Source organism: Heliangelus exortis, chromosome 7 (genome assembly GCF_036169615.1).
Source record: "Heliangelus exortis chromosome 7, bHelExo1.hap1, whole genome shotgun sequence".
In the NCBI taxonomy this organism is placed as follows: domain Eukaryota; kingdom Metazoa; phylum Chordata; class Aves; order Apodiformes; family Trochilidae; genus Heliangelus; species Heliangelus exortis.
This window is the reverse complement of record NC_092428.1, coordinates 2,655,186-2,682,591: the sequence shown is the minus strand read 5'-3', so window position 1 is coordinate 2,682,591 and position 27,406 is coordinate 2,655,186. Positions and strand designations below refer to the sequence as shown.

The following is a 27,406-nucleotide window of genomic DNA, read 5'->3' as shown; positions in this document are numbered from 1 at the left end:
TGGCTCAGTTCTTAATCTTCTAAGGATGAAATTCATCCCACCTTGCAAGGTCCTATGAAGTCCCCAGTGCAACAGTGCCCAAGCTGAGGACAGGGAACTGGAGAAATCTGTGGGTGCTGCAGATTGTTTGTGGGTTTTTTCCCTGGGACACTTTATAATATTCCACCAGAAAGCATATCCAGGCCTTCTGGGAATACGTAGGGGCACAACTGATAAACATTTGATCTATTCAGAGACATGCAGCCATCTGTGTAAAGGACACCAAGCCATGCAAGATGGAATACTTGTTTTTTTCCTGTGTGTATATATACAACAAACATAAATATAACCTACACTGAGCTGAGTGTTTTGGCACCCTGTGATTATTTACTGTCGACTGTAAAAATGTTATTGCTTTCATTACTCTGGAATAAAAATATTAATAAAATCACAATCCTGACACGGGGAGGAACTGTATTTCCTTTCAACTTCTTCTTGGTTACACCAGGTTTGCTCCCTCAGAACCCAACTGAATCACTCTTGTCCTTCACTACTGCACAAAAAAGGGATTTCCACACCACCCAAGTCACAGAAATTTCAAATGTGGGCCCAAAAACTCCAAGTCAACTTATAGCCACATCCACAGCTGAGCCCCATGGGAACTTCTTCTGATTGCCTTTGTTACAGAAACAGTTTTAAAAGACATTCTGAAAGAAGAAGGCAGTTCTGGCCAAGAAGAGCTTTTATCTCCACTATGAAGAGCCCATTATAGATCCACAGTTGTTTATATGAGTGCTGTAATTAGAAATACACCCTTTTGAAAATCCTATCTACTCCACATAGTTTTCATAATGAATAATGAAAAATAGCAGCAGGTTCCTTTTTTTTTTTTTCTTCCTTGGTTAATCAATATTATTAACAATAATAGGTTTAAGTAGATATCAGCAGTCCAGGAAAAGTGAAGAATCTTTTAAAATTGGATTGTAATCTTTACTGGTTTTCTTATATGTTAAAATTTGGGTCCAGCCATTCCTCTTTCTTATTAACATACTTCAGTACTAAATAACCCTAAAACATATGACTATGTCCTACTTTGGTTTGCTTTTTCCCATTGAGATGATGATAAAAATGAGGAAGTGAGACACAGTGGGGGATTAACTGAACCAAACCAGCTGCTTGCTACAGTCCAATTCATTCATGTGGAAATAAATGAGAAAATTTTGCTTTTTAGTCCACCATGAGAAGATGGAAGCCCTAACAGAAGTAGCCACAAAGCTATTACTTCTGCCTTGGAGCTATTCAACCAATGAATACTCCTATGCAGTGTCCATAAATTACACTTCAAATCTGGTGTTTTGCTAATTGATTTTACCCTTGTATATGAATACAATTCAAACAAGACTACCAAAGCTATGCAATCATAACATTTCTACTCTTGCCATACCAGCATGGAGATTGATTATGATTTTAAGGTCACGGGTTAAAAAGCCCACAGTGTATAAATCCAAAGAAAATAACAAAACCACTGACTTCCCATATTATGATATTATTAATATTGTACTATTATTTATTATTATTATTAATTCTCTGTAATTGGTAACTAAATACCAGGCCCTCATGTTACAGACCTAGAGCCACACAATCAAGTTGCACACTGCTGATGGCAAACCTGGAAATGAAACCCAGGAGCTGCTAATTCTGTCAAGTTTCTGCTCCTCTGTGGCCAAAATGCAGTAAGTTTAATGGAGCAGGCTGCTTATTTTCTGTAAGGACTTGTGACCTTGGCCAAACTCCTGTTGTCTTTAATCTCTACAGCTGACAATAAAGGTCATTTATCAATTGGGAGTACCTGAATGAAGCTGGCCAGGAAAAAACCCTCTTCACACTTGTATGCTTCCATCTACATTGTCACCACTGAGGACACCAACTTCCTGTGAAACAGAAAAAGATTAAAGAAATATGATTGTTATGGAAAATACATAAAAGGTAACTCAGTGAATGAAAAATAAAAATTACAATTAGATGAAGCAGAGTGTGTGCTTAGTTGTTTCTTGTGCTTAAACTGCTTCGAATCCTTTAATATTTTGGGGACTTTTGGGGGGCCTTTGCAAGAGAGCTGGGTTTAGTTCCCCTAAAAATCTGTCTTTGTTGGGACAGGCAATTCTTACAGGGAAGCTTTTTCCTCTCTTGATGTTCTTGATTTCCATACAACTCGTATTCCAACCATTTGCTGGAGAAAAGAGCAAACATGCAAATACCACATGAGAAGGTACATTGAATTTTGAAGAACAAGTTTTCATTGTTCAGCCTTTCTTCAGGTATTGAGTACTGACCAAGAAGAAATGCTGCTAGACACTTGCTTGACTACTGCCTTCTGATTATTTTTTTTTTAATGTAGGAAAATTAGTAAGCAGAATTTGTATCATCACTTTGTAAGCAACCCACTTCCTTCTGACATCTTTTAGGATTCTAAACTCATCACCTGATTTTTACTTGTTTTTCTCTCAGCTTACTGGTGGCTCACTCATTCTGTCTCACTAGACCACAGGGTAGAAATGGCCCTATGCATGCTTGTAAGATGAAGTTGGAATTCCTAATATTTGGCACATTTTCTTCCCCTACCTCCAGGTAAGCCACATAGCACAGCAGTGAGCAAAGAGGTGAGATTCCGGTTGAAGTGATGTAATGCTGAAAATTAAATTTACACACAAGCATTCAGAGTCTGGGTCACAGCTGGGTCACTCCTCTGAGTGGGAGGCAATCCAGCATGGAGCACGGGATAATGATTTCTCTGTGCTGAGGTCCCTTTCATAAAATACAGCACAAAGCTCTACCTTGATATCTGAATCTAAATTCAGTGTGGGTAACTATTGCGACTGGTTGTGTGGTAGTAAGGACTTAAATTATTTGTTACATGCTGTACTGTGTCCCCTTTTCAACCTACTAACACCCAGAATAAGCTTTCCAGTAGCTGAACCCTCACACAGAGATTGTGTTTTGGAGCTGGCTGAGGTTTTTTTCAATACAGACTACTGTTTAGAGTTGGAGGGGAGATTATTTTTTTTCTCATTTCATGTTTCTGCACAGTCACCTCTGGCCAAGGCTGTTCTTTCTTTGCTGTATTTATCCCCTGTGCTCATTTGCATCCAGGTGTAGCTATCACAAAGCCCTCTGTAACCTTGAGATAAGCTTTCTGTTAGTGGCTTCCAAGATGGTAGGAAGCACCTGCAGAGTATCTCTGCCCACATACCAGCGATGAGGCCTTCCCAGGAGGCCCAGGCTCATTCAGACTGGTGGGACAGGCTTTGCAAAACACCTCTGAGTCTCGCAAACACCATCCCACCCAAAGATAAAAACAACCTGTACCACTGTCCTCCTCTGGTAGTTGTCAGCCTCTTGAAAACAACCCCTACCACCGCCCTTCTGCTGTGATGGTTGTCACCCTCTTGCGCATCACCCTGCCAAGGATTTTTGCACCCTACCTGCAAGGTTTCCCCCAGCCACACGACGATTCTGCAGTCAGCCACGGGCTGACAAGCGCTGCACCAGGAGAGCGGCTGTCAGGGCCGTTTTGCATGAAGCACACGCAGCTCCTACCCAGCGAAGCCCTAATGTGTTGATTTACAGAGTCCTCTTGGCTGACATGGGAAAATGAGTCTGGTCATGGTTGATTTAACTTTTTATGGGCAAAGAGTCAGCCTGCTATAGTAAGTTTGGACTACTGCAAACATTTTGCACATTTACACACAAATCCAGGGGAGAGGGGAAAAAAAATATTCCAGACACTCGGCGGTTTTGATGCTCAACTCGCTTGAAAATAACATAAGTTTCAATTAAATAAATCCAAAGGTGCTCGCTACGGGCTAAACCCTCAGGCGGAGTTATGATGCTCGGGGGTCTCCACACGCCACCCAGAGCCCAAGCCGCCGCGGAACTTCCCGCGGTACTTACTAGGGGCCGGGCACACCCCCCCTTCTCTCCGGGCCCGGCGGCGGGGGGCGGGCGCAGGCAGCGGGCGGAGCGGAGGGAGAGAGGCGGAGGGCTCCGCCCGCCCCGGCGGAAGTGTCTGCGGCCGCGGGTCCTGCCCCACCGGCTCCTTTCACAGCCGCTGCTTGCTCAGCCTTCCCCTCCGAGAGAAGGGTGGGGTGGGTTTTTTCCCCACCCCCATAATTAACTAAAAGCAGCAGCGGAGCGGCCGGTGTGCCGGAACCCAGCCCGCCCCTTCAAGCCGGCAAGTAGCGTCGCGCCGAGCCGAGCTCTGCCCCGCCGGGACGGGCAGTGCCGCCGCCTGCCCCGCGCTGCCGGTGGGCACCGGAGGGCTCGCCGTCCCGGTGATGGGTTTTTTTTTGCTTGCCAGCGGCTTCCCCGGAGCCGCTCGGGGCACAGGCTGCGGGAGACGGGCTGATCTACGGCCGCAGCGAAGGGCGAGCGGGGCCGGGAGCCGCCGCGGCATCGCGCCGGGAAGGTGCAGCCCCGGGGGGCGTCTGCTCGCCCTGCCCGGCCCCGGGGCGGCGGAGCCCCTTTTCATCATCACCCATCTCTCATCACACACACACACACACACACACCCCTCTCCCACTCGGAGAATAAATTCGGAAAAAACCCCATAAAATATAGCGCCTGTCAATTTACCTCCGGCTTGTTCATCGCCCGAAAAGACGGGGGTTGGGGGGGCAGCGTGTTGCCTGGGTTGGGGTGCCAGGAGGAAGATGAGTGCTTCTTTCATTAACCTAATGGTAATTGCGAAAAGACTCCCTTCTTTTTGTCAGTTCCACCTAATCAAAACCGAATATCTGTATGTGGCACTGACAAAATCAGTAAAACTTCACCTTCGACTTTATTGATCTGAACAGACAGGCAGAGTTTTCTATGGTGTTCAATTTGAGGAATTAAAAAAAATCACTCCGCTAACAGCATTTGGTACATTTCTAACCCATATGTCACCTCAGTGCTTTAAATAATTATATTTGCATGCAGGGAGTGATTCATAAATATGTCAGGATTGTGAAATATAGGCAGGCATTTCAAACTTTCTATTTAAAAAACATGAATTATGGCCACGAAAAATGTGTTCCCATTTAAGGGTGATACGAAGTATTTGGTGTCTAGTACGGAGGCCCATCCATCATATAGACAATAAAGAGAGTTTTTGCCTGACGTTGGAAATTTATGGTTGCCCTTCTCTGCCCTAATAACTCAAGCATTGTGTCAGCCTGTGACAGCCTTTGCAGAAAAACAGCAACCCTGTTATCAATCAAAAAGCCCTTTTACATTTTTAGCAAAACTCTGATCATCCAGACACCCTTTTAATGTATATATTACATCATTATAGATCATTCTGCACTTTTACTGCAACTCAACAAAATGATCCATCACTTCAGGACAGTCCTGATGAACGCTGATGTAAATTATTTGCACGTCGCTAGTACAGTACAAAATGAAAAATGTACTTTAGGTGGAATTAATTTTAGGGTGTAAAAAGATAAAGATGAAAGCAACGGGGATGAGAGGAGACCCAAATGCATCATTAGGAATGACTGAAAACAAGCTAATAGTTATTAAAATTAAGATTATTTTAACCTTTTCGGATCGTGGATCTAGACTGTTCCAAGAAGATAGAGAAGATATATTGCATACTTCTCCCTGCCCTTACCCCCGCCCAAAACGCAGCTATCTTGTAATTGTCTCAAGGATTATTTTCCATTTGTCATTTGGGTGTTTAGATAGGGTTCATTAACGGGGTTCTTGTGCCTTTTCCAGGCTTGAAACTTTTCCATGTCTCTCCAAAGACGTTATCCTCATGCTGTTGGAGACGCATCTGGTTGATCCGCACAGTTTCCATAACAAAGTTGTCAATAAACATATTCTGCATTTGGGATCCAAGCGAGGAGGCTAAAGATCGCCTCCATTTGTGTGCCACGGTTAATTTCAGAAGGATTACTGTAACCAAAGACGTGCTTTGTTGGTATAATTCTCTCCCGTAGCCTGCAGGCTTTCGCAGAAGATAAACACAGAGATGCCTTGATGATTGCTGAGATTCAGTGATCAGACCAAGGTGTTACAGAAGCGAGGAGACTCTCGGTTTTGGGTTTTTTTTTGTTTGTTTGTTTGTTTGTTTGACTCTTAAAATCTAGGCAGCAAATACCAGTTCGAGCACATACATGCGAATTAGGAAACGTGTGCTCTTGCTGTGGGCTCGATTATTTTAATGGTGGAACATTTAATAACGTGAAATGGTGCTAAAAATCTCCATGCACTTTAACAGGAAACACACTCAGCCTTTCCCGTCTCATCCCACCCGTTTGATTTGCTCTCTCCCTCGCTTTCTAGAAAGTTACCATAAGGCTTGTTTACTAGAAAAGCTGATTGCATGAGGAACACCTTGCACATAAAAGAGGAGAGATTTGGAAAACAGCTGTTGGTAAAAGGGTTTCAACGCGGGAGAAAACATTTTCACACTCCCTACACCAAACAATGTCAGTAGGGGAATCTAGAGGGCTTAAAAGAGAGGTTTATTATAATTAATATTATTATTATCATTACTATTATTACTAGGTGCGTTACTATCTTCCTTAGCTCGGCTTAACAAAAGGAATAAAAATAGGCAAACTCATTCGAAAATATTTTAGGAGAAGGTACATTTCTGAAAGCAGTGAGCAAGCAAGCAAGGAAACAAAAAAAAGTGATTTTTCTCTGCTCGTTTAGTAAAAATACCACTGACAAGTGAAATTCACTTTCACTTACACGTGACTATTATTTTGAAGATGGCTCTAAAATTATCACCACTTACAAAACGATTACCTACATCTCATGCGGAGTAAAATAGATAGTGCTTATATATATTAAGAAAGTGATTATGAGCATGAGGGTAAATATTTTCTAGAACTATGCAAATAAGGGAGGTTTGGAAATCTTTCTCTCGTTGGGAATCAATCAAACTGTTCCCTTTAATAAAATTCTGGAAGAATTGCCCCACACCTGGAGTGTGAGAAATGTCGGATACCCGGACAGATGCATCAGCTATTATCTGAGAACATGCAGGCTCGTATTAAAATAAATATTAAAAAAAAAAAAAAAAAAAAAAAAGAAAAAAAAAAAAGGGTGGGTGGCTTTGTGGGGAGGAGGGGACAAGTTGTACCTCTCCCCTAGGTGTACAATATTTGGTGTAGTATTTCTGATAACACATCACATTTCTTAGCCGAAGTATAATCATTCTTGGGTGGAAAAAAAAAAAAAAATGCACCGTTTACAAAAACCTATTGCAGTGCGTATCTTAATAAAAGCCTTGGGGTAGATAGCGAAACGCAAGCACCACCAAAGCAAATAAATTTGAAGCCCAGGACGGACAGACAGGTAGCTGGATTGTGCTACGCATGGAAATCCAGCGCAGACACAACTCAGCAACAACGTTCCTGATAATTAAAAGCTTAACCTTGTTCTAAGCGACGGAAAAGAGAAGGGGTGGAAAGAAAATAATAAAAATTAAAATAAAAATTAAAAATTTAAAAAACCAAGACCCACAAAAACACCAAAACCCAAACAAAACCTAAAGGGCCTGTAGGGTTGCTGCTGTTCGGTTTAAAAGACTGAACGCCCTTTTCCAACATGATCTACAGAAGCTGACACTTAAATGGCAAGGGAGCAAGCTCGCCGGGAAGGCACGCTGGTGCCGAGGTTTCTGCAGTTCCCTCTCCCGAGGGAAATACACTCAGTCCGGGTTTTTTGCCAGATCCTGACCAGGGTTTGCAGCTCGCCAGCCTGACCTGTCAAGCGGATTATTTTAGAGGGAGATTAATAGGGGAGGCGGGCTGCAATAATAATCGTTTTGTTTGATGTGACAACTTTGATAGGCGTTGATTTACTTACAAACTGATAGGCTTTTAATTGAGCGCCTCCATCCAGCTTGAGATGAAAGGAAAACCGCATTGAAAAGCTGCCCGAGTGCCCTCGAGCCTCAATACTGATTAGCCATCTCGACAGTGAATAGTTCAAGGCATTTTCAAACTTTTTTTCCTCTCTCGCTCTCGCTCTCCTCTCCTCCTCAAATATCTGCCAGCCCACTCCTTTTTAAGAGAAAATAAATCATTTCCATTGTGTGCAAATAAAATCGACTTGACATGCTTGCCAATAGCTGGTAGGTAAAGGAAAGTGTGGACTGGCACTTGTTAATTAATTCCTCCTTTGCTCTCCTTTTCTTTTTTTTCTTTTTTTTTTTTTAAGTTACAGTTTTCCTTTGTAAGAGGAGGAAGACGGGTTCAAACCCTTAGCTTTTGTTGTTGCTGTTGTTGTTGTTGTTGTTTTTAAAGGAAAATAAAAGCAACAGCCACTAAAACTTCAACAAGGCTACACAAGGAAACGCCGAACAGCAAACCGCCTGCACGGACTCATTAAACCAGGATCGCGACGGTTACGAGCAGGACGGAATCCATCTTCTTCAGCTCAAGAGAGGAAAGGAGCCCGCAGCAGCCAAAACACAAACTCCGCACCGCTTTCGAGCTGCAGCCCCGCCGCCCGCTCGCTCCTACGCGTGTGCATCCCAACTCCGAGCCCCTGGCTGGGAATGGTTTTCCGCGAGTGTTCCGCGCAGTGAATAAGCTCTCATAGCTCAGAAACGCTTTGGAGAGGGCAAGGGGGAAGGGATGTCTCGGGGCTGATTTTTTTTTTTTTTTTTTTTACAAGCTTCTGCATAAAAAGTTTACAGTACTGAGTGTGATTTAAATCTCATTTCAAAGGCTGAGAGGGGGAAAAAAAGAAAAAAAGAGGGAGAGAAAAAGCTGTCCTCTGAAGTTACTAATTAAATTACCCTCTGGTGCCTTTACTTCAGCCAGAAAGTTGGGGGTTCGGGGTTGTTCCCCCTCTCCTTCCCCTCGCTTCTCTTGGTGCTCTGCCTGTTCTACACCGGCTTCGCCTTTGGTTCCCTGGCTTACAAATAAACCAACCCCTTCCCGAAATCACCCTTACCTCCGCAAGAAAAGAAAGAAGGAAGGGAAAACGGGGAGGGGGGGGGAGCCTTCCCACAGCTGACTCTACCTTAAGACAATTAATCTTTAGTCTTTCACCCTGGGAGGCAGGATAAATACAACGAGAAAACAGATAGGAGTCTCCCTGGTCCTGTAAGGAAAACAGCTGTTCCAAGCACTTTAATGCAAATGAACACAAATGAAGGTTTCAGCTTTTTTTTTTTTTTTTTTTTTTTTCTTTCTTCCAGAGTTTTACTGCACTCCATTTATCAATTGGACTTGACAACAAAAGAAAGAACTGGGGGAAAACCTGGGGCAGATTTAAGTCACTTCCACTCTATTTAAAGAAAGGGGGGGAGTTTCTTGAGGGCAAGTTGTGGGTCTTGTCAGTCCTATTGCAATATGGGGTGGGTTGTTTTTTTTGTTTGTTTAGGGTTTTTTTTTTAAATGCAAGATTTCTTTCTCTGTTTCTCCCACCCTTTTAGTTTTCAAGATCTTGTAAGATGACGGCGGTTTTTGCAAAATGAAAGTACGCTTGTGACTTCCCACCGAAAAGTTGTGGCAATAAGCCCTGTTCTTCATAAGCCCTATTCTTTCAAGAGAAAATACAGAAATGAAGAAGTTTGCTTAAAATTAATTGTATGTTGATAGAAGCTAGGAGGAGAGTTCTCCGTATTTTCCCTTCTCTATACACTATATTAGAAGAGTAAATTGTATTAAATAAAACACAGCAGACTAACTGCAGGAATTAAAGGGTTTAGGGGATGGGAGGGGGGGAGGATGAGCACGTATCTAAGAAACCTGCCTTATGCCTAACTCGGAAGAAGATGGTTAAGGGCTACCTGGCAGATCTGCTTAGGGACTGGGGAAAATCGGTGTGTTCAAGGGGCTTGATTCAGCAGCTACAAACGCGAGAAAGTGAAAGTCCTTCCTCTCTCCCACCCCTTCCAGGATCGGCGCCTGTTCTGGTCGGAGTCCAGGTCAGGAATTGGACGCGACCTCTAAAGCGCTTGCCTTGTTCTTCACTTGTCAAACGTGTTTTATCTCTAAGTGACCTTTTTGTTAATGTTGTAGATTGTGTGGGCCACCATGTCAGATCCGGAAACAAAAGTAAAAGATTGATTAACACATTTTGCCTGTGAAAAAATGTTATGGGATGAGGAGGTTGAAGGAGGGGAATGGGGGGAGGATACTGAGATTCAAAGTACAAAGAGAAAAGAAAAAGGCAGTCCGGGGAAAGACAGAAGGGCTGCGGACTCTGCCCGGGGCATCCGCCGGCACGGTAAAACCGGGGGCAGAGGACTCGGTAGGCTTTGGGAGGGCACAGACACAAAGCAGGATGGATATAACGCCCGGTGGATCCAGCGTGCATACCCACGAGATTCTCAACATAGTCCCGCTGAAATCAAACACATACATGTGAACCGAGACTCTCGCTAAGACTTGGGGCAGCCTCCCCAGGGCCCCGGCGACCAGGCCAGCCCGGCGGCTGTAGGGATGAAGGGGTCTTCTTCGAAGAGGACGAGGAGAGAAGGGGAAGAAGAGCCCAGCAGCCCTTCCCAGCTCTGTATCGGAGCGCGCAGGGCAGCACGGTTGCGGAGCCAGGAAGGGCTGCCGGGTGCTGGCACTCAAATCGAGTTTACTCGAAGGATTTATTCCGTAAATTGAATGGCTTTTTCTCCCGAGGAGCCCGTCTCTCCCTCTGTTTTCCTTCCTTCCTCCCTCTCTCTCTCTCTTTCCCCCTTCAAGTCACACCAGGCTTGTAATCAGCAACAAAAGCTGACATAAATCAAGGGCGGATTGACAGGGGCTGACAAATAACTGATTGATTGCGGTTGGGGAGCACTGACAATTGACGGCGGGGCGGAGAGACCCGAAAGGCAGCGGCGGGCGGTGCGTGACAGCCCCGCGTGTGACGACTTGGCCTCCCCCCAATCCCGACCGACCTCCCCCCGATCCCGACCGGCCTCCCCCCAATCCCGACCGGCTCCCCCAATCCCTCCGCGCTCCCCGCGCCGCCGCAAGCCGCGCCGCAGCGCCCCGCTCCCTCCCGCCGCGGGCGGCGACGTGCAGGCCGGCGCTCTGCAGGTTCTCGTCCCAGCCTACCCCCGCGTTGTGAAGCGGGAGGGGCGGGAAAAAAGCAACAACGCCCCGCGTCCTTCTTCGGGGCCTGGAAAGGGGACGCGGCGACGGCCACGGAGCTGTTAACCCCCCCACATACACACACACACACACCCCGGCGGCTTGCTCTGGGGAAAAGGGGGAGTGGGGGACGCGGGCTGAGGTTGTAGGCGCCGTGCGGGGAGCGGCAGGCTGTGCTCGGGGCGGTGTGCTGTGCGGTGAGGCCGCGCTTGGGGAAGGGGAAAGGGAGGGCCCCGCGGCTACCCGAGCACCCCCAATCCTCCCCCCCGCCAGGGACGGCACCCCGAAGCCCCGAGCACAGCAGCCTCCACCACCCCCCATTTCCCCCCCCCGGTGCTGCCGGGGTATCGGCGGCGGCTGCAGAGGAAGAAAAAACGTTGTCAGCGCGTGATGTGAAACAGAGAATTAACGCCCAGCCCCGTCCTAGGAGCGAAAACAAGGAAGGAGGGGAGGAGAGAGGGAAGGCGGACGAGAAAGGGAAGGGTAAAAAAAAAAAAAAAAAAAAGAGCGAGAGACCATTAAAAACAGAGAAAAAAAGCCCCAGAAAAGGGAACGTCACATCCCCTTGACCCTCCAATCACCTCGGGGTCCCATTTGATTGGAAGGCGGCAAAGGCTTTAATCTCAGACTAATTCAGCTGCTTTTGAAGTGAGTTTCTTTGCCAGATCCCGGGCTGGATGGGCAGCGGCTCGCATCACAGCTGAGCGGCGGAGGCGAGCGCTCCGCTCCGCGCCGCACCGGGGGAGCCGAGAGCGGCCGAGGGGGACAGCGGCTCACACTCGCAGCCCCCACCCCCGCCCCCAGCACAGCCCAAGGATTACTCGGCTTTTTTTTTTTTTTTTTTTTTTCCTCTTTCTCTCCGGCCGGCTCCCCCCTTTCCCTCCCCCCTCCCCACCCACGCCCTCCCCGCCAGAGAGAGCCACGGGACATTTTATGTTTGTTTTCCTGCTCGGGGGGCGTGTGGCTTTTTTCCCTCCTCGCCCGCAGAAAGCGAGCGAGCGTTTCCGAGTGCGAGCGGTGCCACTTGCCCCAGTTTTCCATGCGAGGTTTTGGGTCATGATCACATCGCCCTCGCTTTCTGCTATAAGAAGTAGTAAGCGCAGCAGCAGCCTCAGCGAGCCCGGAGGCAGCCCCCGCCGCAGCCGCAGCGTCGCCGACCTCGCCGGGCCGAACGGGCACGCTGGGAATAACGGCGGCAGCAGCAGCAGCAGCAGCAGTCTCGGAGCCAAGCCCTGCTTCCACACCGTCCCCCCCTCGGACCCGCTACGCCAAGCCAATCGCCTTCCCATCAAAGTCTTGAAAATGCTTACGGCGCGGACTGGACACATTTTACACCCTGAATATCTGCAGCCTTTACCTTCCACGCCAGTCAGCCCCATCGAGGTAAGGACCCGGGAGCCGGTACCCCCACCCCCGGCTCTTGCTTCCCTCCCTGCCCGGGCGCTGGCTGGGCATGGCGGCTCCGCCAGCCTCTCCCTCGGCACTTTCTTTCCTGCGCTTGGAAACGCGTTTGCTCCAGGAAACGGGCTGCTTTTGATCTAGAGTTAGCGCAAGGAACCGCTCCTGAATTTTTTCTTTTTTTTTTTTTCTTTTTTTTTCCTCTCCCTATTACCGGGCTACTTTCTAATTCCTATGTAAATTAACTTTTAATTTTTGCTCTTTTAGCCTTTTTTTTTTTTTTCTTTTGAGTGTGGAAGCAAACGACCCAGTCTGGGGTCACGATCCGGCCACGCAACTAAGCGAGTGCCAAACAACCTTGCTTTTGCGGGGATCATTTGGGGGCGAGGAAGGGGGGGCGAACAGACACGATACGGGGGGGGAGGGTACGAGCGGAGAGGGACACGCGTGGGTGCGGCAGGGTAACTATTTCTGCTCCCCGATCGTTCCCTTTCAAGTACCGGCACGCGTTTGCGCTTTGGCGGCCCTGTTCGTCCCTTTTCTCCTCTGTCGAGCTTGTCGGTCCCGCTCTGCCTGGCTCTCTGTTTGTGGGACCGAAACTCGAAAGGGAGCGGGGTGGTGGGAAGGGTGTGTCCGTGGGAATGAATGATTTCATTATGGTCTCTGCGGAGCGAGGACACCCCTTTCCCCCCCGGAGCCCGGCTCGCCGGCGAAGTCGGGCTCTGTTTATAAATAGTGGCAGCAGTCAGGGCGCAGAAATGCTGCTGCTGCTACTGCAGTCGCTATACTTCACGGGCGGGTTCGTGCGCCTGCAGGGCCGGAAGCAAACGCCGAGGCGCCGCCGAGCTCGGCGCTGCCCGGGCCGCGGCCGGGAAAGCTGCGGGCGCTGAAGAGTGGCAGGGTTGGGGCTCGCAGCGGTACGAAAAGCCCCAGCCCTTCTTAAAGGCTTTGTGGAAAATGGTGCATGCAGGGAGGAGGCTGTCAGGGTGATAAATGCACACAAAATTCTTCCTTGCTGCCAGGCTGCTCTCTGCAAAAAAACGTACGGGGCAAGTGTCCTAAGTGTATGCCCCGGAGGGGGGTTTTAGACCCCGATTAAAACTCTTGTCTTTGTGTGTTCTTCTGATTTCCTCAGCTGGACGCGAAGAAGAGCCCCCTGGCCCTTTTGGCACAAACTTGCTCGCAGATAGGGAAGCCGGACCCATCCCCTTCCTCCAAACTCTCTTCGGTCACCTCCAATGGCTCCGGAGGCGACAAGGACTCCAAGTCGGGCCCTTTGAAGCTCAGCGACATCGGCGTGGAGGACAAGTCGAGCTTCAAGCCCTACTCCAAGCCAGGCGCCGAGAAGAAGGAGCCGGGGGCGACGGGCTGCGCGGGCGCCCCCGCCGCGGGGGTCGCGGCCGGGGAGAAGTCGGGATTCCGGGTGCCGAGCGCCACCTGCCAGCCGTTCACCCCAAGGACAGGCAGCCCCAACTCCAGCGCCTCCGCCTGCTCGCCGGGGCTGCTGCCGGCCGAGGGCAAAGGCGGGGAGGACAAGAAGGACTCGGAGGGCTGCGGCAAGAGCGGCAGCTCCGGCTCGGAGGGAGGCCCGGGCACCACCAGCATCAGCCACAGCCGGATTAGCGTGAGCTGTGCCGGGATTAACGTGGAGGTCAACCAGCACCAGGAGAGCACGCCGGGCTCCAAGCCCATCGCCTCGGACTCCGCCTCCTCCTGCAGCAGTACCACCGCCACCTCCTCCACCTCAGTCCTGGGCTCCGGCCTGGTGGCCCCCGTCTCCCCTTACAAGCCGGGCCAGACCGTCTTCCCCCTGCCCCCGGCGGGCATGAGCTACCCGGGGACGCTGGCTGGAGCCTACGCCGGCTACCCGCCCCAGTTCCTGCCGCACGGAGTGGCGCTGGACCCCACCAAATCCTCCAGCCTGGTGGGAGCCCAGCTGGCCGCCGCCAGCAGCCTGGGCTGCAGCAAACCGGCGGGGTCGAGCCCGCTGGCGGGCGCCTCGCCGCCGTCGGTGATGACGGCGAGCCTGTGCCGAGACCCGTACTGCCTGAGCTACCACTGCGCCAGCCACCTGGCCGGCGCCGCCGGCGCCTCCTGCGCCCACGACCAGGCCCTCAAGTCCGGATACCCCCTCGTCTACCCCACCCACCCTTTGCACAGCGTCCACTCCTCGCTGACCGGCGCCACGCCGCCCTCGCTGGCCGGCCACCCTTTGTACCCTTACGGCTTCATGCTCCCCAACGACCCCCAGCCGCACATCTGCAACTGGGTGTCGGCCAACGGACCCTGCGACAAGCGCTTCGCCACCTCGGAGGAGCTGCTTAGCCACTTGCGGACCCATACTGCCTTCCCGGGCACCGATAAACTCCTCTCCAGCTACCCCAGCTCCTCCTCGCTGGCCAGCGCGGCGGCCGCGGCCATGGCGTGCCACATGCACATCCCCACGACGGGCGCCCCGGGCAGCCCGGGCACGCTGGCCCTGCGCAGCCCGCACCATGCGCTGGGACTCGGCAGCCGCTACCACCCTTACTCCAAGAGCCCCCTGCCCACCCCCGGGGCCCCCGTGCCCGTGCCCGCTGCCACCGGACCCTACTACTCCCCTTACGCACTCTACGGGCAGAGACTCACCACAGCTTCAGCCCTGGGGTACCAGTGAGCACAGGCGGCGGGGGAGGGGGGGCTTTGACACACAACACCGAGTTCTAGCGGTGAGGGGAAGGGAAGCCCTGCGAAACTTTATAAAAAGTTGGAAAGAAAAAAAAAAAAAAAAAAAAAAAAAAGCTGACTTTTTACAAAATAGTGTTCATTTGAGGACTGGATCCATGAGCACTGTATTTATTTATGTTAGCTTCAAGCGGGACAACGAATCATAAAGTGCATTACTTAACTGAGCTCAATAGGTAAAAGTGGACACCCATTGTAGAATATAAATAAAAAGATAGAGGTCTTCTCTTTAATGTTACTTTAAAATTGCTATGATTGTATTGTACGTTCTTATTTAATGTCTCATTGAAACAAAAAAATTTACATGCATGTTTGTTACTAAAAAAAAAAAAACAACTCGCAATTTGTCAGTTATAATTTCAAATTGCAATTATTTTTAAGGTGTATACCCTTGAAAGAGAATTGGTATTTTTTTGTATGTATTCTGGAAGAAAAACAAAAACAATTCTATTCCAAAAACCTCATTTGCCTTATTTTGTTCTTTAAAAGGAACACTTAACTATTTTTAATTTTTAAGTCCACCCTGTAAAAAGGGTTAAGGTTTACGTCATGTACTAAAATAGACAATGTATCGCTTTAAAGATTAAAATTCCGTATATTTGATGTATTAAAAGGTTTTACTTTTTTTTTTAATACACTTTGATTCTGTTATAAAACCCGAGTAGGTCTTGAATGGAGGCAACTGCTAATTTCTCCTTAAGCGTTTATTCAATTTTAATTAAAAATAAAAAAAAGAAAACACAAGTTTTTTTATTGTACCCCAGGGCTCTCAAAAAAAAAAAAAAAAAAAAAATCAGGAGTATTTTTTTTTCCTCTCACTAGAATTTATAGGCATGAAATAGGAAAACTGAGAATCAGTTAGTCTTTTTTCAGTTTCCTAAGGAAGATTACCTCTTTTTAAAAAAAGACATTTTTAATACAAACCCCTGTTTTTTTAAACTGAGTTTCAATTGTAAACTTTGTTCTTTCTTTAGAAAGAAAAGGGGAAGGTAGGACTTATTTGTAAAAGAATACAAAGATGATCTGAAAGCTCTTTTTTTGTTTCAGTGTAATGCATAACTATTCGTCTCTTTTTTTCTAAAACAGAAGTTCAGAAGCAGTTAGGGAAGAGCTCTTTGATCTCATCCACTTATTCTCAATTTCTTTCTTCAGCTCATACCGCAGCACAAACCATCATCACGTTAAAAAAAAAAAAAAAATAATACCGGACTGCTGTGAGAATTTTCTTTTAAAAATGAAGGGAAAAAAAAAAAAATTCATCAATTTTTGGGTCCGAGTTTGCTTTTCACTGAATCGCGGTGCCAAACTCGACGTGATGCCGAGAGGGGCTTGCGCCTGCCTGCTCCGTGTCTCTGCCTGCCCAGCCCGGGCTCCCCAGCGCCCAGGGCCACCGCCCGGCTCCATCTCGTCGTCCTGCACACAGGTAGGAGCGGGGGCTGCGCCGGGAAAGCCGAACCAGGTACCCGAACTGCCGAACGAACCGTTGCCGCCCAGATAAGACGCAAAAGCGATAGCCCGAGCCCGCAAAGGCGATGCCAGCCAGGGGCTTTGCTCCTGAGGTCTGCCAGGGGTTCGCGGGGAACCTGCAGCCCCCCGCACAGTCCCTGTCCCCCCGCTGCGGGCTGCCCTGGCCCCGGCCGCAGCGCGACGAGCAGGCAAGGGGGAAAAGTTGCAAGCGGCGACTGAGCTTGACAAATCACTGGGTTGTTTCCCCCTCCCAGCTCCTTCTGTATCCCCCACAATATAATTACTGTTCAAAGTTTCCCGTGGTGCCAGATGCTAATTAGTCTAATACGTTTGCTCCAGATAATTAGTGGAAGTTAGCGTTAATGTGTAAAGGAGAGAAAAACAGCGAGCTAATGAAGCTCCCGGCGCTCGCCCGGCCGTCCCGGCATCCGGCGCTGCCGAGGCCGGGCCGGGCCCGGGATGGAGACGGGGAGGCTGGGATCGGCGGGTTCTGGGCCTCGCTGCGGCTCTTTTGGGACGGATGATCCGAAAGCGGCGCGGGAAATGCTTTGTGCTTTTACCGAATGTATTTTGTTCCCCTTAGATGGGAAAGGGACCATCGCGTATCTCTGCTACAGGGAACGGAAAATCAGCTTTCGTTAGAAACTGATGAGTTGGAGAACGGGAGGGGAGGGCAGAAGTGTTAACTGCACCAAGTAAAACTTGAATAATAAAGTAGGAAGCGGATACAAACACGGCAAGTGATCGAAAGAACGGCTTTGCGGGTGGGGGGTAATGATGGTGGAAGATTCATTCATCCAGCGAGTCCGAGAAAGGCAGAACAAGCTCGCCCCCCGCCCGCTCCTGCAGCCTGGCCAGCCTGCCCTCCCCGCCCCACTATTTTAACCACCCCTAATCTAAGGAAAAAAATATATATTTCAGGCTCCATCTGGGCATGCAAGCCGCTATTACAGATTTGCCGAGATTAAAAATACAACAAACCACCAACACCACCACATACGCTCCTCTTCTGTTCACGTATTTTATATTATTCCAGATTTCTAGTAGCTGCAGCTCGGACCTCGCTAGCTGAAAGGCACCGGTAGTCAGGTGTGGCAGGGTCTGGTTTGTTTTTTTTCATTTTTAAAAAGAGAGGGATAGCTGTGCCCTGGAGCCCTAACTGCAGCTTTGTGGACTTGAGTTCTGAAAAGTTATACACCTGGAGATTTGTGATGCGAGGAAATGAACACTTCAGGTTATTATTACTGTTTTGCTCAGACACTGCTCCCGAGATTAATGAAAAATTTAAAAAAGCTTAATTTATATGTAGAGTGGTGGTAAGGAGGTCTCTCTCCCAGGCTTGTAAAGTATTTGACCTGGCAAGTGTCACCTAGGATTTTTATATTAATCTAGAAAATTTGCTTTTTTTCTCCCCCCCCCCCCCCCCCCCTCTAACCGAGATTGACTTATGGACATTAATGTTTTTAGGGAAAAGGACTGCATTTGTTATTTCCCTCTCTTCGTTCTTACTAACTGGATGGGTTGTGGAGTTGACAGCAGCCGCTGGTCCATGCCACCGAACTAAAATAATTTCACAGTGAAAAACCAGCTCGAGAGGACAAGCAACAGAAGGGCAAAACCCATCAAAACCCGAAACTCTGATCAATCTGACCAGAGTCAGGCATACATTACTTTAAATTAAACAGTTTCGGCTTTCTCACAAATCTTTTTTGAACATTAAAGATAAACTCATGTAATATTTAAATCAACTCCTGTCAGATGCTAAGTGCAACTGAAGAGAAAAAAAAATTTAATGCATTTTCATCCCTTCTCAAAGGCTCACTCTGGATGCCACTTCGACAAAATACTTCTGATAAGCAACGCTTAGAAAAGAAGGGTTCTGTTTATCTTATCTATAGGGAAATGTAATTAAGCCCGTTTTATGAAACAATAAAACACCAGACTCCACAGACAGCGAAGGAGTTTCTGTAATATATCTGGGCGTATATGGGCATATGTGCTTTGGCTTAGGCGTACAAGCCCACGCAAAACACACGCATATACGTTCGCTTTGCCCGATTTTGAGTGCAAAACGTGTGCTAGAGCTAAAATACAGGGATGCCTTTATGAGGGGGAGATTTTCCTCAGAGATAAGAGGCCCCATTTTCTAAAACTGGAAAGTGACCCGCTGCCCATCATTATCACCTTTGAAGCTCCCCTCAAGGCAGCCAGCGATGTAGGGCACTGCGGTGGCTGTGGCTGCGGCTGCCTCAGGTTTGGCATCAGCTGCCCACGCCTTACAAGCGAAATCACCAAGGCAAGTGGAGTCCTGAAAGACCCAAGCTCCTTGAAACAGAAGTAAATGCGCGTTCCTATTCTGTAAAAACATCCATCAAACGTCATTCTTTCATATTTAAAAACGACGGGGAGAAATGCCTTGCTTGAAGACTGCTGGCTCTCACTACAGGCTTTCAGGACAGCGCCGTTTATGTTTTTCTTTTTGTGTGTGTGTTTGTTTGTGGGGCTTCTTTTGTGTGTGGTGTTTTGTTTGTTGTTTATTTGTTTTTGTGGGCCGCTTTTTATTTTTTTTAATTTTTTTTTTTTTTTAAGGATCAAATCTAGAGTTGGAAAATCGCTGGAGTTCCCAGCATCAAGTCTCCTTTCCGTTCAATTTTTGGGTATAATTTTGGACATTTCTAACCTCAAGAGGAGACCTCCACGATTCTCTCTGCACTGCAGAGCGCAGCCTGCACTGCTTCACAAACAGACCTGCGGCAGGCAAGAGATCAGTTCTGTTAGGAGTGTCTAATCCTTGCTAAATATCTCTCTCAGATCAGTCCTAGGAAATTCGGGACAGATTGCTTTTTTTTTTTTTTTTTTTTTAATGTTGTTGCGATGAAGCATAAAGGTGTCAAAAGAAAAAAGACGGACCCTGAGTCCTTACGCTCGTCACCTCTTTGGAGGTGGAATGCCTTGGCAGCAGAGACGAGGCTGAAATTTGAGTAGATTATACATTTGAGCTTGTGCATAAATGCGAAAAGGCTGTCCTAATGCTGGGTATTTCTCCATCAAGAACAACCAGGTGCTGCTGCTGCAAAAACCCCACCTCCGGCCGCTTGTTTGGTGCGTGTGTGTGCGCGCACAGCGATGCACAGACTTTGTTCTCTCTTCATGTCTGAAATTCATCAACCGCTCCACCCCATCCCTCCCAGCCACCCCGTCCCCTATGTGAAAAAAAAAAGTAAATCCGTTCAGGCTTTGAAAATGGTAAGAAGAGTCGTATGTGTGTGTGTATATATATACTTAAATCTTCAAATGAATTAAAGACAACCTGACAATGCTGTCATCTGTCTTCAACGTCACATCAAGGCAAGAAATAATGATAACAGAGCAGCAGAAAGACGCCCACTGAAACCTGGAGGATATATATACACATATATATACACACACACATATATGCCTTGAAACAGTTTGAAGGAAAGCAAAATTAGATTACTGTTCTGGGGCTATGATGATGAGAACGCGTGGGATTTTAATTTTTTTTTTTTTTTTTTTTTTTTAAACTTGTTCACCTTTCCTGCTCCATTTTGTGAAGAGAGCGCTCCTTGATCCAAACCACTTCTGTGGGACGGGGTAAAAAGGGAGCGAGACGGCACATTCCTCGCTGCTTAACTACTACGACCAATGAAAAAAAACAAACAAACCAAACCAACAAACACAACAAGCACAAAAAATACCTTCCCCCACTCCCTCCCGCGTGTCAGGTTGAGCGTCCCAGTCCCTAACACACGTTACTACTCTCCCGAAGCGCAGGCACATTTGACGCGGACACACAAGGGGGGGAATTGATGCTGAGCTGCCCAGAAGGGAAGCGGAGCCTTCGCCCCTTTGTCTCTGCGGCCCTGCCAAGGGTCTGTTCGGGATCCGGCCCACCAGGCGGCGCTGACGCTATCCTCCCCCCCCTCCCCTTCATCCCCTCGGCCCGCCCGGGGGAGGCGCAGGGCAGCGCCGGGCCAGGCGCCGCTGCGGCGGGAGCGGCCGCGCTCCGCGGAGGGGCCGGGTTGGGGCTGGGCCCCCTGGCCTGCCCCCGATCAACATCACTTGTTGGGGGGGCAGAGGGAATCTCTGATCTCCATTTATTGCAGGGGAAATGGAGCTAGGCAGATAGGCCGGACTAAAAACAAACCAAAACAAACCAGATCAACAACAACAACAAAAAAAATGCTGGTGGTGCTGTGGTGATGATTTTTTTGTGTGTATTTTTGTTTTTTTGTTTTGTTGTTGTTTTTTTTTTTTTAATCAAGCTTGTAATCTCATTCACTCTGAAGGGTAAATAAATTGCAGTTGTATGAAAAACAATTGGTGCTACATGTGTTCATAACAGATGGGATCTTATCGCAGTTTAACTGTAATAAATTCTGACTTCTGGAAATTGTAATCTTTGCTCCATGTTAGATGTCTCGTCTCTACTGTAATAACAGGGCTACAAACTTCTGAGAGCAAGCAGAGAAGTTTTCGGTGCTGGCGTTGCTCAAGAGCCAGGGCAAGCTCCCGCAGCCTCCTGCCAAAGTTTCCGTGAAAACGCGTCTGAAAATCAAAACGGAGCAAAACCCTGGCTCGCTGGGAGGAGAACACCTGATTCTACCCCCGCTGGGTACAAGTTTTTACTAAGGCCAAGGAAAATAACCCTTAAAACACATGCAGAAAAGCTAAGAATGAGCTTCTCTGAGTGGAGAAGCCCTGACAAATGACAGATCACGCTTTGCAAAGAGAGAAAATGTCAGAAGAAGAAAGCCAGCCCCGAGGAAGCAGAGACCAAACTTTAGATTAATCCTCCTGTGCTTCAGATCGCAAAAAGAAATTTGAATAACCACTGAAAGGATAAAATTGTAACAATAAATTGTCCATATTCACTGAGGCTGCGGGACTAATTATTTTCACCATCTCGGCTTCCCACTGCTGTTTATCAAGTCGCAGGATAAATGCTTGTAAATCCATTATATTTCCATAAACCCTTTCGCCGCTTTCTTTTTTGGCCAATGCTTTTGCAACATTAATTGATTTTTATGTCACTTTCTGAAGTCACTGTATATTAAACTCAAGCAAGTTTTCTTCAAAAAAAGATTTGTTTTTTTTCCCGTCTACATATGAAACCCATGAAGGGGAAGCTACTGCAGACCCTGGTCTGTTTTTTTCCCCTGCTGTGATCTTGGTGGCAAACGTGAACTGCGAGTTACAAGCTTCTAATGTACGCTGATACAGAAAACAGCCCCTTTATCGCTGGTGAAAAATTAGTCTAAATCCAACCAACCACATTTCCCCATTGTTTTTAAAACCGGGGAAGGCGTGAAATGCAACCCGGCGACCGAGATCAAACACACTGAGCAACACTTCGCAAGTCATTCACGTTACTGGACGGACAGCGGTTATTTTTAGGAAAGCATTTGCGATGTAGAGTGAGAAAATTTAATGGAACTTAGAAGCGACTACACGGGCTCCAGGTTCCCCAAACCCTTCTGCCTTTTTCTTCATTCGCCTTCAGGCAACTGGACCCTACCAGCCTTAAACTGATTTATGGTTTCTCACTAAACATCGGCTAATTTCCAGTTTCTTTCTCTGTAGCTCGCACAAGACGTGCGGAACGGATTATTTAAGGTACGACACGGCAGCACGCCGCTAATCATAAACCTATTTTTCGTATGACAGATGCAGCGTTTGTAGCCTATCCTGCCTGCCCAGCCGTCTCACATCCACTGCTACCCCACTAGGACGTTTTGCGAAGGTAAACGCATCAGCTGCTAGTGATGCCGTCATTATTTATGCTGAGAGGCGGAGAGCAAGGAGAGGGGAAGAAAGCCCGAGAGCAGCGCCCTGCCCGCCTGTCCCCACTGCGGGGCGGGGGGGCAGCCCGGGGACAGGGTAGGGCTCACTGGGACCGGCCCCCGTTTTCAGCCACTCAGTTATTTCGGGGCAAAGCACCCTGTTTGGGAAAGGCCAGCACCATGGCTTCAGAGGGCTGGGTTCAGCTGGGACTGGGACAGCCAAGCCTAGGTGTGAGGACACCCGTTCCGTGCAAGGGAAACCACCCACCCTGGCTTGTAACACCCTTGCAGCCATCACAAGAACAGCTACAACTGCAATATAGTGCTCCCAGACCCAAAAGGTTTCACACCTACAACTCTCACTTCTTAGGGTCCCTAATCACTGAGCTATTAAAATACAAGAAAATCAATAGTAATAATAACAACAACAAAGCCCACCCCCTCCTTGGAAGGCATTCACTTTGCATAAAAGTGCACCAGGCCAGAGTGAGAGAGAAGGCAGGAACAAGGCTACTGCCAAAGCCTGCAGCTCAGGTCTCTCAGTTAGTGCTCAGATTTTATCATCATCTTCCCTCTCCTCACCCCCCACCCCAACAAAGAAAAAAAAAAACAAAGAAAACAAACAAAAAAAAAGCTTTAAAACATTCTAGACAAAAAAAAAAGTAATACTTTGGACATCCCCTTTCTTAGTTGATAGTTAGAGATGAACTTATTCATATAAAGTAGGAAAAGCTACAGATCTGTAGCCACTAAGTTGATTAGATAAACAGCTGGCTGAAAAGAGACCTTCAAGCCAGTATTTAAAAAAGAAAGCAGGAACCACCACAGTGTTTTAGATGACAGCAAGGTTTGCCTTCATAAAAAGGAAGAACTTCCCGCTGCATGCATTGATTATTAAAACAAATAAAACCTAATTCTTGTAGCATAGTTCCTGGCTCTGCAAGTAAGCCCATTTCTGGTCTTTGGTCTGTATTCTTCTTACTTTGTCCTACCCTATATGGAGCCACTGGTGACCATTCCCTCAAACCACACACACACACACACACACACACACACACACACACACACACACACACACACACACACACACACACACACATACAGCCTGGCTGCTGCTCCCCCTGCCTATAGGTGAGGCTGCCACAGACACTCACTGATGGAGACCAAAACACAGCCAGCCAAAACCTGTCCCTACATGTACTTTTACAATGAGCTTAAATTCATTTTGTCAACTTTAAAAAAAAAAGAGAACAACAGCTGTATAGCCAGTTTCCATTATTAAATACTTAAACTCATAAATCTGAGAACATTCGCAAGATTTTTTTTTGCCCTACACCTCCCACCCCTCCAATTCCTCTCCCTTCACAAGATCACTATTTCCTTAACTCTATATTGCACCAGCAGGCCCAGAGAATGCGTTCCAGATAAAACAGATAAGTAGAAAGGAGTTTTTTTTTTTTTTTTCCAAAGGATCAGCTGCTAAATACATTCCACTAGATGTGTCAAACAGATTTTATGAAGAGAGCTAATCACTTTTATAATTATGGTCTTCAGACTGACTTTACAGACTTAGGGTAAAATGTTATGCTTGATCAAAAGCAGATACCCTACATACATCAATAGGTTTATAAAAAGATTGTGAAAGGAATTTAGACCAGATGGAGCAACTAATTCTGCTAGTTTAACTGTATCATTTGGTTGAGAAACAAATGGTTGTTGATGTATCTACAAAACCTGGTGCTGAGGAATTCAATCACAATCTTGTTCTGGAGTTAAGGAAGTTAAAGAAGTGTTACAGCAGGTCTCACCTCCTCCTGGACAGTCAACACTTTTTAATACTATTTTAACATATCCATTCCTCAAGTGACTGAGAATGGTGCAGTTTCCTTAGATACTATCAAACTACAGAAAAACACTGGGAAAGTTTACCACTACTAATAGATGATACAAGTACCTACTAGGGAAGGCACTTGTGAATCATCATAGCTGTGTATATGCCAGGTCACAGGCATGAAAAACAGCTAAATCTGTAAGGAAAAAACCCTACTCTAACTAAAACACTTGAACTTGTACAAACATCATGTTCCACATAGGTAACTGTGTGTGCTGGTTAACGGGATTGTGTTAATTTATACTTTTAAGCTACTAAACTTACATGCCCCCTAAAAACTACAGTCTAGTGTGAAATTCTAGTCAGCCTGAAATCAGCAGTTTTCTAGAGATCCTAAGGAAGGCTGGATCCCTCCTGGGCCAAAACAAAAACAAAGCCCTAAAACTTTACAAATGCTATTTCTATACTATTCTAATTCCATATAGATAAGAACTAAATAAGCACCACACAGTTTTGTACAATTCATGACCATTTGGGAAGGGGCTTTAGTATACCTTGGAGGAAACTACAGAATTTTGGTTTTCTGTGAGTAGGTTCAGATGACAGAATCTGAAGAAAACACACGAGGTGGATCAGTAGTAAATCACTAAAAAGCACCAAATGTGTACTTTTAGGTGTTATGCAAAACAGGACACAGAAGGTTTTGGACACTGAATCACAGATCATCAGCTCTGAGCTGGTGCCTCACAAAGCAGTAAGGGCACAGGGGGGTTAGTCAGCACATCTGTCTACTCAGTCATCTCATGTTTTACTCAAGAAATTACTCTACTTCAGTGATGGGCAAAATGTTTTTTACCTCTTATATATTATTGGTACAGAAAACACTTGTCCAGTTCTTTTCCTCAGCAAACAGAATAATAATTCTTATAGCAACTAAAAAAATGGTTTAAATGAAAGGTTCTACATATAAAACACCTTTCCTATGCAGAGGACCTCTGAAAATATTGACATTTGCTCTGACAGCTATTCACCTTGGATGAAGCAAATGCAAAAATTTGTTCATTGCTCAGTTATCTAGCTCAGTTTTTGCATACATAGGTACACAGAGTGGTTCACACACTAACTTGAATACTAGCAGAACGAGGTAGTCAGTTTTGTGTCTCCATCTTGAAAACAATTATTGCATAACCATATTATTTCATCACCTATTAAATGCTAAACTCTTTTGTGCAACATTATTCCAGTCTTTGTGTTGCAGACATTAAAACAAGGGCAGGCATACTTCTGTGAAGTGTCTTTTGATGTATTTTGTAATAGTTGAATTCTGGAAAAAACGTGCTGTGAGCTTTAGAACAGATAAAAGGCAACTATGCTCCCCACATCCCCATCACAAGCTGTCCTTAGGAATGCACATACAATTCTGGAAGTGCAGTAATCATCCTCTTGCTCATTACCTGGGACCTCCAGGGCTAAATCCCAGACCTTTACACCTTGAGTTAAATACCCCAGCAAGCAGCTGTAGCCTACTCATATCTGCTGCTGGCCAGATGCAGAGTGGGGGGCACAGCCCAGCCAACAGTGGGCTGCATATGCACACATACTCAAAAGCAAGTTAAAGATGGGCTGCAGACTAATCCATTTTATAGGCTAAGAAATTGATTTTCAGAGGCACTCAACTACAGGTGCTCAGGTCTTTTACAAAACAAATCAGCCTAGCTGATAACTATTAGCACGGTTCACTACAGGATGGGAAAGCATGGTAAATAATATCTTAGATGCTGGCATTCCCTAAGTCAGGGTCCTTTGTGTGCACTGTGACGTAGATAATTTTTTCCTGGAGTGAGAGCATTTGTTTCTAACCACAAAACTGGTGACAGAATGGACTACAAGTATTACCTGTAGCAGTAGCATCCAGTTGGTTTTGGATGTGAGGTACGACACACTTCAATCAAATCCTCACCAGAACCAGAAGAGGAGATAAGATGCTTTATATTTTATTAACAGTAAGTAACAAGAATAATGGAAATAAAGTAGTTCTAGAAATCAGCTCCACATCAAGTCAGACAAAACTGATTTAAGTTAAACAGGAGAACCAATGAAGGCTTCTAAAGAGTTCAGTGTCAGAAAGGCAAATGCTGGTGTAGTCTTGTCAGCTGGACTGAGTTGCTAATAGATTTGCTCCCTGCACAAATCTTACAAATACTTCACATCAAGAATGTTAATATGGTCAAGAACCTAGATTCCAAATAGGTAAAAAGAAATCCAGAAGAAGGTACTTCAGGCCTTACTGGATGCACTGTAGCCTCAATGAATGTGTTACATGCGAGAAAAGAAACAAAAGTAACATGGGGGAAAAAAGCTCTTTTTGTTTGCTAATCAATCTTTCTCTTAGAAGCGTAAGAACTGCTAAAAGAGGAGCTGTGCTAAGCTTTGTGAAGGATATCAAAATAGATTAAAGTCTGGGTTTTTTTCAGTTGCATAAATAAAACAAAAAGGAATGTGGTGGAGATTAAGGAAAATGCAGGGATGTTCCCAACCTCAAATTGATACATTGTATTAACTACTGGTAGTACTAAGCATAGGGAGAAAGGGACATCGCTAGTAGGAATGATGCTAGAAAATGAAAATCAAGTGAGGTAGAGACAAAAATGAAGTCTGGTACAGCTCTGAACTCTAGGAGTCTGGTTAATCTCCTCTCCAACTCAGAACTCTAGAATGTGAGACCACAACAGTAGCAGGGACTTCCTGCCAAACTTAACCAAAACCAACTCCACACAAAATTAATAAAGACTGCTTCAGGATGGGAAATATGCTGTCCCAGATTGATACGTTTATATTTTTATTCCAGTAATAGCCACAATGTTACAATGACAAGTTGAAAGTAACAAGGCACAGAAAGGAATTTCAGAAAACATTTAGAAGTCTGGTATTTCAAGTGTATCACACCACTAAAAAATTTTCTCTGATTTATAAAAACCCAGATCCTAGCACCGTGGACTAAAAAGACACAACTGGTGTAATTTTGCAACTTTTATAAGAAAGCTCTGCTAAAATAGAATGACTATGGATCACCAGGGTAAGGCAGCTGGTGCAGCTTCCAACAG

At 46.5% G+C, this 27,406-nt stretch overlaps 2 protein-coding genes and 1 long non-coding RNA gene across 3 annotated transcripts in view; 2 read left to right on the top strand and 1 right to left on the bottom strand.

Moving 5' to 3' along the window:
- The window catches only part of LRMDA (leucine rich melanocyte differentiation associated), a 597,778-nt gene that overhangs the window by 568,964 nt on the left and 1,408 nt on the right, over window positions 1-27,406 (bottom strand). Inside the window, exon 2 of the mRNA XM_071748288.1 lies at window positions 1,829-1,910. Coding sequence (XP_071604389.1) covers window positions 1,829-1,879 — 51 coding nt within the window. The 5' untranslated portion in view covers window positions 1,880-1,910. The remainder of the gene's footprint in view (window positions 1-1,828; window positions 1,911-27,406) is intronic.
- On the top strand, window positions 7,827-10,069 carry LOC139798132 (uncharacterized). Its single transcript, XR_011726743.1, has 2 exons — window positions 7,827-8,113; window positions 8,286-10,069. It is a non-coding gene; the product is annotated as an uncharacterized lncRNA (long non-coding RNA).
- On the top strand, window positions 11,594-15,947 carry ZNF503 (zinc finger protein 503). The gene is made up of 2 exons (XM_071748261.1): window positions 11,594-12,464; window positions 13,615-15,947. The coding sequence occupies exons 1-2, from the start codon at window positions 12,015-12,017 to the stop codon at window positions 15,133-15,135; spliced, it is 1,971 nt and encodes a 656-aa protein (XP_071604362.1). The 5' UTR covers window positions 11,594-12,014; the 3' UTR covers window positions 15,136-15,947.